Genomic DNA, 15,000 nt, shown 5'->3' on the forward strand with positions numbered 1-15,000 from the left:
GCAAGAGTGAAGGGGAAAGTATATAAGACGGTAGTGAGACCAGCTATGTTGTATGGTTTGGAGGCGGTGGCACTAACAAAAAGACAGGAAGCGGAGCTGGAGGTGGCAGAGTTAAAGATGCTGCGATTCTCGTTTGGAGTGACGAGGATGGATAGGATAAGAAATGAGTATATTAGAGGGACAGCGCAGGTAGGACAGTTTGGAGACAAAGTGAGAGAGGCGAGATTGAGATGGTTTGGCCATGTGCACAGGAGGGAAACGGAGTATATCGGGAGAAGGATGTTGAAGATGGAGCCGCCAGGCAGGAGGAGAAGAGGAAGGCCAAAGAAGAGGTTCATGGATGCGGTGAGGGCGGACATGCGGGTGGTTGGAGTGTCAATGGAAGATGTGGAGGATAGAGCGAAATGGAGACGGTTGGTCCGCTGTGGCGACCCTTAACGGGAGCAGCCGAAAGAGGAAGAAGAAGATATGTATATGTATGTATATGTGTATATATATATATATATATATATATATATATATATATATATATATATATATATATATATATATATATATATATATATATGTATATATTGGGTGGTCGCAAGACTACCGTTATTCTCAGGTTTTCTGTCTGTCTGCATGTATGTAATGGACAGCTCTGGAGGCCAGAGGAGTCAACCGATTTTGATGAAACTTGAACGGTAGGTTCATACCAAGATCTAGTTGTATGCTTTTGAGCACCGTTGCTTTTGAGCACCGTTGCTATGGACACCACCGTTGCCTAGCAACAGGACTTTGAAATTTTTGAAAAATCCGAAAAAAAATCTTTTTTCAAAAATCGGCTTCCGTGCTTTTATGCGCTCTATAATCAACCTCTTTGTCAAAAAATTTCAGCCCGATCCATCAAAAACTGTATGACTAGTATGCAATTATATAGCGACCACCCATGTCACCTACCGGCTTGTATGTATATATACATACAAGACCGCGATTCATAAATGTGTGTGCCGTCTCTCGAAGGATGTTAAAATCCCTCCCACCCGTCTTCCTCTCTCTCTCACCCCTCTTACTTTCTCTCCCACCCCTCTTACTCTCTCACCCCTCTTTCTCTCTCTCTCTCTCTCTCCCAGGCCTCTTACTCTCTCCCACCCTTCTTCCTCTCTCTCTCGCCCACCCCTCTTACTCTCTCTTCCACCCCTCTTACTCTCTCCTCCACTCATCTCCCTCTCTCTCTACGACCCCTCTTCCTCTCTTTCCGACCCCTCTCTCTCACCCTCCATCTCTCTCTATCCCACTGACCTCTCCCCTCTCTTATTATTCCTGTCAATGAAGCGGCAGGTTGTATTTGCGAGTGATGAATAACTGTAACATTTGTTTTTTTTAATTTGTGCAAAGATTCCCCAGTATTGAAAGTAGCCATTTGATGGAATATTGCTTATATATTGACGAATGCATTGTTTCTTTTTACACGTTGAAAACTTTTCAATTGCATTTGTAAATGGTTTTTCATTTTGTGTCACTTCATTTGCAGGTAGAAGGGTTGAGTCCACGAGAGCTAACAGCATTAACACAGGGACTCCAACTCGATGGCCAAGGGAGTAGCCGGGACTCGCTTCAGGGTTCAAGTGGCTGCAGCACTCAGACCTCAACACCAACCTGCTCCGAGGACACCATCTCTTCTCAGGGTTTGGCCACACATGACAGTTGGGACACAAGTATGCTATTTTGACAGGTTCTGGTCAGGCAATCACTCTTCACTTCCTCCCTTCACCTTTGCATACCCTCAGCCTCAGATTCAGATTACATCTCTGTGAACGGGGAGGCTGAGGGTGAACCAGCACCTGACCTGGACCGTTGGAGTACAGTTCCCAGAGGCAGTGAACTTGTACAGGCTTACCGGCGGCTTCTCCAGGGCAAGAGGCCAGTATCAGCTGTTGGCTGGCCACTTGGGCCTCCTGCTGGCATGGTCACGGGACATACACCACCACCATCTTGCCCCTCAGGTGTTGCCACGATCCGTCGAATACCGTCTACAAAAACGGGTCGTCGACCTCTCTCTGCAGCTGTTCCTATTCCTGTCCGACCACCCGCTGTGCCACGATCAGGCCCATATTTTGACGCCAGCAGGTACATGATCCAGAGTCCTTTTTCCAAAAGATGTATCTAAAATGCTAATGAGTTGTCATTTCGTGTGAGAAGTTGATACATTTTTTTTGATAGGATTTTCTTAACATTAACACGTGAACCATTTCCACTTGAACATATCCTTGGTTTAGAAAAGATATTTAAATTACCCCAGTCTGTGTCACACCAACTCTCTCTCTGTCTTTCTCTTTTAAACTCTCTCCCACCATTCTGAGAGGTTCTTGGATGCAGGGGTTAAAAACTCAATGATGGATGGTGCCCAGCTGATGATCCTGAATTAGGCATTCAATACTTTAAAGAAATTCTTCAAAAAACACACACACACACACACACACACGTAATGAATGCATGGAATAAACTCAACACATTAACCTCAAGCAACACAATATAGTCATCACTGTCATCCCATTCTGCCAGCAGGTCAGCAGATGAGATAGGACGATCCATAGTGGAGGAGGGTACGGTCACTGCAGCTTGTCCAGCTCCCTGCCTTGTGTCTCCAGAGGAACAACTTCAGATCGCCGCCAATCGGCGCAGCATGGTTGAAAAGCTAGGTTCTGTCATGGTGTCTGCACGTGCACATGCTGTGGCTACCAGCCACTCTCCTACTGGAGAGATGATCATTCGGGACCCACAAGAAGCCCGAAGATTGACGGCTGCTCCAAACGCGGGTCTATTACATCCCGCACAGGCTCAAGATATGCTGACTGCAATCCGTCGTGGAGTTCGCCTGCGCAAAACGTTTACAAACGACCGCTCGGCTCCACGCATTTGAGATCTGGATGTGCCCACATTGAAAGTTTGCCGATGGTTAGCCCTTCATACTTCTACGATTAGGCTCGACCCCTTAGTTTAAGTGCTCATACTTAAGTTGCTGTACAGATCTAATCTAACTTTGCTCATTTTTCATAATAGAACCAACACACACACACACACACACACACACACACACACACACACACACACACACACACACACACACACACACACACACACACACGAAGCATACGGTAGTATGGAGAGAAGGGAAAGAAGTTTGGGGGAAGCTCGGAGTAAGGTGGGTGTACCTATCATGTGAGGGTAGAGATAAAGATTCCATCGTTTGTCATATGCAATAAATAGGGTTCACCTTTGCACGTTCTTGACGCTTCATTATCTCCATAATCAACCTACTTGTACACCTCTCGCTCACTTACCTTTGCGTGCTTCGTACTCCGTCTTCTTGATTGCTGGTCCATCTTTTATCTCACAATATTTTCCTAATATCTCCCTGACCACATTTTCTGCACCATTTCACATTATATACACCATTTTGTTGGCTTTTTCGCTGCAGTCTTAATAAGTTGTTTATCACAGCATGTTGCTGTTGTTACACATTTCTTCATTTTGATATTTTTGATATATGATAGTTGTTGGGTTTGTATTTGTATTCTGCATTATAGACAGTCATATAGTTGAGAGCTGCTAACTACAGCAAACCCACCTGATGCTGTTAACCAACGTAAAAGCCAACCATCCTGCTTCTTATCAAACCTTGCAACAAAAAGCTTCCTCCTGCCATGCCATGTGAGTTTATTGTTAATCCCATTTATCTGCACACTTGACCCAGGCTGCTTCCCACACCAAAGCGATTGGCCGAGTGTCTAAACATTGACGTTTGGTCGCCCACACCTTGGCCTTGTCACATGCTGGTGTGTTCTCGTTGCAACCACGTATTCTGTCCTGCGTTCCCAGGTGGAAACCTGATGGTGGTCGATTTTACTTCCCTTCATATGAAAAGAGGGTACAGTGTTTAAAACTCTGCCTTTTTTTGTTTTGTTTTTTCCTTTTGTCCCAAACATGTTTGTGTTAGAAACGCTTCAACGCAATACCCGTTATTTTTTCATTTCCCATAAATTTCATGTTTCATGAGACTGAACCACAGCATTATAGCAAGCCGTTTGATCACACAAACGACTAGAACGGCACTCGGTAGAGGGTATACCTCCGCAAGGTTGAACAGTTTACATTTTGGATCCCACTGGTTGGCCGGATATGCATCCAGACTTCAACCAAAATATAATCGCCTTGTTCTTGTCACCACCAAATTTCATCCGAATCCATCCACAACCTTTTTGAGATATCGTGCTCGCAGACAGAAAGCTATACAGGGGTGAAAACTTAGCCTCTGTCCACATTCTGTGGCAGAGGTAACTATTACTCTGTCTCGAGATGAACCATTATCTAGCAAGGCTCGTTTTGGTGCAGATAAACATCATAACGAAAGTTTCCATCTGGAAATGAATGGATTTACATCCTTCGGTTGAAATTTTCCTTGGGTGAAAAGGTGCGTGGTCAAGTTGGAGAGTAAACTGTTTTCGGTTCGCACAATCTGAGCAAGTCGTCCTGGAGGAAATGCAAACTGGCTCTGACAACACAAGCTATAATTTGCTGCTGAGATGTAGTTGTAAATGCAGCAGTGCTAATTGGTTGTGGTGAGATCTCCACAGAGCATGAAGACCACGGTGAACATCGATATGGATTCCGCAATCGACAGCGAGCTTGAACACCGGTAATGGAGAGAGCTGTGTTTCTGCCTTCATGGCTCCGTTGGCACGACAAGAGGGTGAGCATAAAACCCGTGGGGAAAATAGCCGACTTAAAGGCAAACGAGTCCGTGAACGCAAGGGTGGTTAAAACGCAACAACCTTAACTGGCAAGGATAGAAATATGCAAAGGTGGGACTAGAAAGAAGTTGGAAAACATGTCAATACAAAGAAAAGCCGGCAACGATAAATGAATATCTTGCAGTCCCAGTGTCCAATGATCATTTGTGTTAATTTGCTCAGAAGGGAGAGTTCAAGCCTCAACGACATGTCCACAAAGCATGACCAGCAAACAAATGGCTGTGATTGGGAAGAGACGTGATTCTCCGGAAAGAAGCAGCAACCAATTTTTGTTTCTCAACCAAATGCAAACGTCAAATCTCGTGGACTTGCCTTGGTGTAAGACTAGTAAAGTTGGTTGCCATTGCTTTTGGTGAAGCAGAGCATGACCATTTGTTCATTTAAGGGCCATCCACATATTGTATTTTACAGGGCGTTGAGGGGAGCAATTTGGGGTAAAGGAGATAATGGGGAGGGGTGAGGTGGATGGGAACGCCCTTTCATTTATAAACTTTTTAATTGGAACTTTTATACACCCTTGTGTATCATACACCAATCTTACTTAAATCTTTAGCTAGTTTAGCCATTGGCCATCGTATCCACAGTTTTTGTTTTACATTGGGTCAATGTTTTTGCGAGGATTGACCTTTTAACCTTCATCTCTTTAACGAGCTTTCAGGACGTCTTTACAAAGTAGTGTTTGCAACAGCCCATGCAACTCCAAACAGTGGTGTTGAGGCTACATAGGTAAGGCTTTGTCGTTTGTACGAGGTGGAAGCGAAAGTGCCAAAGGGATAGAAAAGTGAATAAAAACTTGTAAAATACATTGATGTCAAATTATAATTATATAAACTTATTCATCGGTAAATTTATCACCTGGTGTGGCTTTACCTACCACTGAATGATAAGTGGTGCAGTGTCTTGAGAGACGGAGTCGTGGGGCATTTTGGTTTTTGTATCATCAGGGTAAAGGTTGTGATGTACTCCAGTGGTTTAAACCAGGGTAAAGGTTGTGATGTACTCCAGTGGTTTAAACCAGGGTAAAGGTTGTGATGTACTCCAGTGGTTTAAACCAGGGTAAAGGTTGTGATGTACTCCAGTGGTTTAAACCAGGGTATAGGTTGTGGTGAACTCGTGGTTTTAACCAGGGTAAAGGTTGTGATGTACTCCCGTAGTTTAAACCAGGGTAAAGGTTGTGATGTACTCCAGTGGCTTAAACCATGGTAAAGGTTGTGATGCACTCCAGTGGTTTAAACCAGGGTAAAGGTTGTGGTGTACTCCAGTGGTTTAAACCAGGGTAAAGGTTGTGATTTACTCCAGTGGTTCAAACCAGGGTGAAGGTTGTGGTGTACTCCAGTGGTTTAAACAAAGGTGAAGGTTGTGGTGTAATCCAGTGGTTTAAACCAGGGTGAAAGTTGTGGTGAACTCCAGTGGTTTAAACCAGGGTAAAGGTGGTGATGTACTCCAGTGGTTTAAACCAGGGTAAAGGTTGTGGTGTACTCCATTGGTTTAAACCAGGGTGAAGGTTGTGGTGTACTCCAGTGGTTTAAACCATGGTAAAGGTTGTGATGCACTCCAGTGGTTTAAACCAGGGTAAAGGTTGTGGTGTACTCCAGTGGTTTAAACCAGGGTAAAGGTTGTGGTGTACTCCAGTGGTTTAAACCAGGGTAAAGGTTGTGGTGTACTCCAGTGGTTTAAACCAGGGTAAAAGGTTGTGGTGTAGTCCAGTGGTTTAAACCAGGGTAAAAGGTTGTCGTGTACTCCAGTGGTTTAAACCAGGGTGAAGGTTGTCGTGTACTCCAGTGGTTTAAACCAGGGTGAAGGCGGTGATGTACTCCAGTGGTTTAAACCAGGGTGAAGGTTGTCGTGTACTCCAGTGGTTTAAACCAGGGTAAAAGGTTGTCGTGTACTCCAGTGGTTTAAACCAGGGTGAAGGTTGTGGTGTAATCCAGTGGTTTAAACCAGGGTGAAAGTTGTGGTGAACTCCAGTGGTTTAAACCAGGGTAAAGGTGGTGATGTACTCCAGTGGTTTAAACCAGGGTGAAGGCGGTGAGGCACTAATTGAAACCAGGAAACATTTTTCAGTGTTCGTCCATCACGTTTAGATTTATCAGCGTGCAGTATTTGTGTGAATTTGTGTTCGTGTCGGGACTAACACAAAGGAATGTAATGAAATCTCATTTCTAAGCTACTTTTGTATTGTCGTAGGTCCAGTGGTGGCGAGAACTCATCCCTCCTTCCCTCTCTCCCCGAGCCCATGGAAGGCCAAGCCACACACCAATGGAAGGGCTTTAAGAAATCCCTGACCCGAGGTAGAAACCACACGCCGCCATGAGGCCGTTAAGTGGCCCAGGTTACCGAGTGAATCAAATGGCCAATTGATTAGTCACTCAGGAAACTAGTCGTGCCACATTGCTGATTTGGTTAAATAAAGATTTATTTTGTAATAATCAGCAGAGCGGGAATTGCGTGAATTCAAGCTACTCTTACCTCGTGAACGCACAGCAAACTCCACATGACATTAAACAGGATCTGTCACGTTTTCAGTCCAACAATAGGGATTCTGAGGCAGGTTCTGCAACCATTGTGGTAGCTGGAGTCAATGTTGTGTGTAAAATTGAACGACTTTTTTCTTGGAAAGCTTTACAGTTTGAAGTGTGGCAGATAGTGTCATAGGAAGGATCGATGGGTGAGGAACGGAGACAAATGAATAAACAACAAGATGGGATCAGCTTTCGACATTGTTAAATGTTAAACAAGATGGGATCTAACAGCGTCAGGTGACCACATCCATTTGACTCAATAGACAGGACCAAGGAGAGAAAAATTAAACATCCCCCCCCACCCCCCTCCTCCCTCCAAGAAACAACTTTGGATTCCAACAGCACAGGCTGTTGATAGATATCATTGATACATTGCCAGCTCCACATTCATTCCATTCAGCTTGCAATGCACTGCACGCTGACTCGTCACTTCGGCCAATGGAGCCTTCGATACTCCGCGCTAATTGGTTTAATCAAACTTCTTGTTTTCCGTTTATACCAATTGTTTGGACCAGTTTTTTTTTTTTTAATATGTATATACATTCTCTGCTCGTTTTGGTTTTTTTTTCACGGCCACACCTTTGCAAGCTTTTTCCTTTGGCTTTATGGCTGGAGGTGATGACGACTGTTGCTACTGCTGCCCTTGAAGTTCCCTTCCAAGCACGATCTATGACATACACCTCCACTGTTGTGAGTATAACTAACTGTGTCACCGTGACTTTTAGTTCAGTAAACTTTATTTACCTTCTTGATAGATTATTGTCACTGGAGAGTTGAGCTCTCTGCTTTCATTTGTGTATCTTTCCTACTGTGGTTTATCTTGTAGAGTTCTGCTTGAAGCTATATGAAAGTTTAAAAAGTTATATTAAACTCCTGTATGACATAAATGAGAATGTCGATTTTTTTTTTCCTTAATTCATTTTAATCTTTATTCCTTTTAAGGATTCACAGAAGAAACGGTTACTCTGTTCAAAGAAATCACGAATGATGTTGGCCCAGCCTGAAGGTACACCCAAAGGGAGTTTTTTTTTTTTTTACTACGGTGTGTTGAAAAGTAATGCCTCCTATTCTTTTTATCCAAAGCAGGTGAAGTTTATTGTAGAAGTTTGTTCCACGGGCAGGAAAAAAAAACATAGGAACAAGTGAGTGGAAGTAAGCAGTGATCCTTGATTTAAAAGTAGTTTCACGAGAAGGGGGTTGATGATGGACCAAGTGAGCCCTGCAGAAATTTGGAGGGAGCCAAAGCATGGAAAAAAGCAGAGGATGTAAGACCAGAAAGGAGGTGGTATAAGACAGAGACCACCGACCTGTCTGAAGGTAAAATGATCGGTGAATAGACTCGGCTTCATCGTGGGAGATTCCATTAATCTTGATGGCCTTGGTTTCCATGGCGTCAAGCTGAGCAAGATGTGAGGCAGGGGAGCCAGCTCAGAGGGGAGAGCAGTACTCCATCAAGCTGTGGATGAAGACCTTGTAGGTGGACAGGAGTTCAGGTGTGCCAAAGAAGGACTTTCTTCGACGGAGGATGCCCATATGGTGGCTAGTGTTGGAGACCAACTTTGAAATGTGGTTGTCCAAGAAAGATCATGGCTGATAGTGAGACCCAGGAGTTTGAATGACTGAACTTCCTCAAGAGGATTATTAAGAAAGTAGACAGGTTAGTTTGCCATAAGGTCCTTTTGGAAAGATATAGTGAGAGTGTGAGATTTGTCAGGTTTGAAAGACATCTTCCAAGTGTTTGACCATCTTGTGATTTTGTCAAGGCGTGAGGAGAGGGAAGAGGCTGCAGCCTTCCTGACTGAAGGATGAGAGATGTCACGGCAGAGGGGGTAGAGTCATCGGCAAGTCGATAAAGAGGATTTTCCAGAGTCAGAGAGACCATTGATGAAGATCAGGAATAGGACTGGGCCCAGATCACTGCCTTGGGGCACTCCAGCCCTGACGGGAAGAAGAAATGAAAGTATTCCATCGAGTGCCACACATTGGCTGCAAGAGTAGAGAAAGTCAGTAAGCCATGTGTGGAGTTGGCCTTGGATGCCATAGGCAGGTAGTTTGGAGAGCAAGGCAGGATGCCAGACTTTATCAAAAGCACGAGATGTGTCATGAGAGACGGCCCTGAATTCAGGTGTGACACTGAGGGCCGCCACTCATTGTTGAGCGAGTAGAAGCAGCATGCCCAAGGTTGAGTTGTTGTGGGCCAGGTTTGGTGGTGATAAACGACCACTAGGTGGAGTAGTAGAGCCGTCTCCCACCGAACACCCGGAATTAAGAGGTCGTCACCCAGGATAACTCCGGAGTCGATGGGCCACTTAAAGGACCATGATCGCCAATTCTCTGACGGCGTGGGGTAGGGTCAATAGCCAAATTTCAATATACCTAAGTACCCACGTCGTCAAATTACCGGGGAAATCACACCCTCGGCCGACTGTCCGAACCGAGTCGCAGGTACCGACTCAGATCTGGCGTAACGGAGCGGAGTTACCAGAGCCACGCCGGTCCCAATGACAAATTACGGCACCAACGGCCTCACTAATTCTCAATACGCACCGTGCTGGGTCAATGGGAGAAAGCACAGAAAACGAGCTGGAACATTTAACATGGGGGGGGGGGTATTTTTTTTTATAAACAATAATCGGGGAGGGGAGCACACAAAGAGCAGAGTTATCCGAATGAAAGAAATTCAGGCAATGTACAGTGAGCGAAAAGCACTTAACAGTTCAACTTAAAGACAGGGCCCACGGACACACACACACACACACACACACACACACACACACACACACCCACACACACACACACACACACACACACACACACACACGCACACACACACACACACACACACACACACACACACACACACACACAGAAATGGACCTTAATGGTCTATTTTCGGCTCGAGAGGGAAGGCGAGCTGAGGGCAGCAGCCTATTCGTGCACCTGTCCACCTCGTGCGGTCTGGGCGAGCTTGTCTGGTGGCGGGACTCGAACCTGCCAACGCAGCACCAGGGACCAGGAACGACGCAACGGACGCCAGCCAGCACGGGAACGGACCACACGAGACGAGCACCCGCGGGTAGACGAGAACGCCAGCAGGCAAGACGAGGCTTCTTCTCTTTCTCCTTTTTTCACGGCTCGCCACCTCTTATTCTTCCTCTCCCCCGCGGGTTGAGGGAACCTCTCTGAGGGACTCGCCTCCGGATTGGACGAGGGGCGAACATCCCATCTGGCTGGGCCGCCCCTGAGGTGGTCAGCCTCCTGATTGGACGAGGCGTCTCGGGGGAGGGGGGGTGTCGAGGCGTCTCGGAGCCCCCCCCCCCAAGAGGCTCCGCAGTAGCTTTTGAAACGCTGGCCTCCCATTGGTTGGGGTGCGCGTGCGATTGCTTACCCTTCGCTCATTGGCTAGAGGAAACGTTCCATGCCCTTCCTCGGAGCGGAGCCTCAATCTGAGGTGATGGAAGCTCCGCCCACGCCTTCAGCCAAAAACAAGTGGGGCAATGGCGACCGGATTGAGTGAGAGACGGTGCCGTTGTTGTTGTAGTAGATGTATAAAACCTGACTATAAAAAAACTCACAGCGCACACACGAAATTCCCATTAGACATAGGGGATGGATTCTAACTATAAACACATACTTATCAAAATAACTAAGCTTAGGGACTGCTGTCTGTCTGTGTGCAAATGGCTTCCAGATTCGTAACAGTGACCTATTCTGAAACCAAATTGGTGATCTGACATGAGATTGTTGGAGAAAAGGAACGATTTTATATCAGCTGCAATGATGGATTCCATGACCTTGCTGATGAAAGGAAGTAAGCTAATATGTATGTGGTTAAGAGGATCAGTTTTTGCACCATTTTATGTAGTGCAGAGTTGTTGGTGTATTTCCAAGCAGATGGAAGACGACCTGGGGAATTGACAGGGTGAAAAGGGCAGAGCGAGGATGTGCAAGAGCAGGTTTTTAGGACACGTGATCCAGTAGCAGAAGTCAGAGTCGATCCCACATGATCCTGTCGCAGAGTTGGAGTCGAGGGTTGAAAGAACCTTCTCCACCTTCTTCGGTGCAAAAGACACAGAGTCCAGGAGCAGTTGGGCATGACAGGGAAGGATGGGTACAGAGAGTGAGGGGTTGTGGACACAATATTTGGAAACAAACAAAAAATTGAGGCATTCGACCTTCTCACAAGTGGAGTCGTCCTATGGTGCCATTTGAAGTGAGGGAAGGGACGAAAGAGGAGCAGACACGAGAGACAAGCTTAACAAGTTGCTACCAGGTTTTGGAGGAGGGAAACAAGTTTGAGAGTTCATTCTTGAGGTTGGACAAATGTTTTCTGCCTCTCGTGAGAGTGGACACACTGTTGTTGCGGACTTTTTGGAAAAATTATTTTGCCCAGAATCTGTCCCATCTTTTTTTACCTCACCCCTGTATAACGATCTAATTCAGTAATCCTTACACCTGAATTAAAAAAAGAAATGGATTTATTTGGTAAATAGTGATGAAAACAAAGATAGAGGTGGGAGGGAAAGAGGAAGAAATCACCCACATGGAGTACAAACAGTTAACACCACGCAAATACAGCAGAAACTCGAGGAGGAGCACTCTGTAGAGTGCAAAACCTCCGCCGCCAATACTGCTGGGTCACTTAAGTGAACCTAATATCCTATTCATTATTTGTAGGTCAAAACGGATCAGACTCTACTGAACCACGATTGAATAAACTAAACTAGATCGAAGCCCATGTAGAAATGCCCCCCCCCCCAAAAAAAAAAAAAAAAAGACATTTTTTTGAAAAAAAAGTTGCAAAATTTCTGGGTTTTTTTTCTCTAAATTTTTTTTTGGGGGGGCGGGGGTTGGAAATCACTTAAAACATGTTGTAATGCAAAAAAAATTAAATATTTTTCAAATAAAATCGAAATTTTTTTGAAAAAAGTTACAAAATTTTGTTTTTTCTCTAACAATTTTTTTTTTGGTTGGAAATCACTTAAAACATGTAGAAATGCAAAAACAAAAATTCAAATATTTTTTCAAAATGGCCGCCATAGCGGCCATATTGGACTTTGCACCAAGTCCAAAATCTAATGGCATGATCCTTGGACCATACCTAATCCCCCCACCAAGTTTCGTCGAAATCCGTCCAGGAGTTTTTCCGTAATACTGTTCACAAACAAACAAACAAACAAACAAACAAACAAACAAACAGACAGGGGTGAAAACAGTAACCTTCGTCCATCTTCGATGGTGGAGGTTAACCAGACTCGGCAACCTAATCCTTTGAGCATCCGCTCCGAGTTTGGGAGGATGGTGATTCAATCCTGACCCTGGAGGGGTCATATTGAAGACCACACATGGTGTGTGTTACTTCCTCACATGACACTGAATTTCAAGGAAAGAGCATGGACAACCACCGTGGGTTGGAATCCTGGGAGGTTTTAAGGTATTTCTCCTCAATTGCCCCGTTGACTGCAGAGAGAAAAGTCGTGACGTCACAAAAATGGCATCACCCAGAGTAACCCGGAAGTTTTGCCACTTCCCCAAAGGTCAGCAACTGTATTTGCTTGAAGTCGTATTGTCTCATGTACTTGTCTGCATGTGTGTGCATGATACGTTACAGCTCTTCCATGAGCCCAAGACCCTGAAGAAAAAAAAAAGCAATGAAGATGTTAAGGCCCGGTCACACCTTGACGTTTTAGCCAGCGATGGCAACGTATTAAAATGTATGTAAAACGCTGGCTGACGTTGAACTTTTGATGGTTTTTTTTAAGATTCGGACGTATTCATAACGAGTTGGTCGTATGCATAACATATTAGTAATGGACACAGAACGTTTCGTTGTGTTATAGATAACTTATACCAACGAATGCTGAACCTGTTGTCGGCCTACACAACCGATGCCCAACGATAGTCTAACTTAGGCATAGCGCATTGCACGCATCGCCGACGATGTCGTGACGTAGCCTATTAAAAGGCTGACGCACAACGATTCGAATCATAACTGCCGTAGAAATGGAAGTGTCAACATCGCGGTCACACCTTGGCGATCTTGCCAGCGTATGCCGACCTAGGAAAAATGTGTCTAAAACGTTGGGGCACGTCAAATACGGTATGAGTAAGTTTGGTATACGCGAGAAGAACGCTAAAGCACGCTATTATACGTCGTAGTAAGTAGAGTACGTCAAGAAATTTTAAACATGTTCAAAATTTTACGACGTACTCGGCGTATGACACACGTTCCGCATGCGATGGGGATAAGTTTTACACCCGATATGTGGACGCTTACACACGTCCACAAAGGCTACTTATAAGCTACTCATAAGTCGAAACACGTCGCGGTAATGTCTTTTTTACGCGAAACTTATGTTTGACGTGCTTTGAACCAATTCTTTACGTAGTCCCAACACACATCGACGTATGTAGACGTATTCCAATGACGTCTTCCGGTCGACAAAAAAAAAAAAAAATGAACATGTTTCTAGCTTACAACTGCCATATAAAGACGTGTTCCCAGCGGTTTTGGGAATTGGTATATAAAAATGCTGCTCATAAAAGGGGAACCCAACAGTGTTTTCGAGTCCTTTTTGAGTCGATGTCCATGTCAGCAGTAACAGTATCAGTATCAGTATTAGTATTAGTAGTAGTTTGTTCATGTTGGCAGTAGTAGGTGAGTGTGAGGGGGAGGGTGTGGGTTATGATGGATCCTCCTTGCGTCCGCGTGTCCACGGGTAGGTTCATAGGCTGCCACTCAACGATTTAAATGGCTGCATCTCCACTATTGAAAGTAGACGCTTGCGCTCAACAATTGGATTTTTTTACACTCAACGACTTTTAAACGGTACCACTCAGCTATTTTCATTGTTTACAATGAACGATTTAAATTGCTGTCACTCGCCTTTGTTTTTTGACGCTGGGGTTTGGAAATTTTAATCGTTTCTATTGAACGTGCTAAATCGCTCAAACCCCACTATTGAAAGTAGACGCTTGCGCTCAACAATTCGATTTTTTTACACTCAACGACTTTTAAACGGTACCACTCAACTATTTTCATTGTTTACAATGAACGATTTAAATTGCTGTCACTCGCCTTTGTTTTTTGATGCTGGGGTTTTGAAATTTGAAGCGTTTCTTCTGAACGTGTTAAAACGCTCAAACTCGACTATTTTAAATAGACGCTGCCGATGGACAATTGGAATCATAGCCAAGCTCGACATCGAAGTGTGAACATCCTCGTCATGCCGAAGAAAAGTTTGAAGAATACTGCAAATAAGTGTCCTGGCCGTGGCCGTGGACGCTGACACAAGGACGATCCATTATACCGACGTCTTTCAGCCTATGAGTAACTTAAAAGTAACGTCTATCGACGTGTGGCAACGATCGCGTAACGTGCCAACAACACGTTAATCATAGGTTAGAAATAAATTTCGGGTACGCTAAACATTACCTCGGCGTGTCTCAACTTATGATTAACTTACAAGTAGCATGTGTTGACGTCTGTCAACGATCGCAGACCGTGCATACAACTTGTGGCCAGCGTAGCGGAACGTGCGAGTCATACGCCGGCATACGTCGTGAAATTTCAAGCATGAAAAAATTTGAGGACAACTGAAAAGTACAACGTTTAAAGCCAGCGTACAACGACGTATGGCAGTGTTTTTCAGCGTGCTCTCAATGTTATCAAAACTTACCCA

The 15,000-nt window shown here is 44.8% G+C and overlaps 1 protein-coding gene across 2 annotated transcripts in view; it reads left to right on the plus strand.

The window, feature by feature from the left end:
• Positions 1-8,205, plus strand: part of LOC147017617 (protein MTSS 2-like) — a 100,710-nt gene extending 92,505 nt beyond the window's left edge. For both annotated transcript variants that reach the window (XM_085847375.1, XM_085847376.1), the window contains 3 exons: positions 1,517-1,670; positions 1,773-2,112; positions 2,551-8,205. In XM_085847375.1, coding sequence (XP_085703501.1) covers positions 1,517-1,670; positions 1,773-2,112; positions 2,551-2,905 — 849 coding nt within the window. In that variant the 3' untranslated portion in view covers positions 2,906-8,205. The remainder of the gene's footprint in view (positions 1-1,516; positions 1,671-1,772; positions 2,113-2,550) is intronic.
• Positions 8,206-15,000: the final 6,795 nt, after the last annotated feature.

Source organism: Eptatretus burgeri, chromosome 11 (genome assembly GCF_056783735.1).
Source record: "Eptatretus burgeri isolate ZD-2024b chromosome 11, Ebu_testis_v1, whole genome shotgun sequence".
Lineage (NCBI taxonomy): Eukaryota > Metazoa > Chordata > Myxini > Myxiniformes > Myxinidae > Eptatretus > Eptatretus burgeri.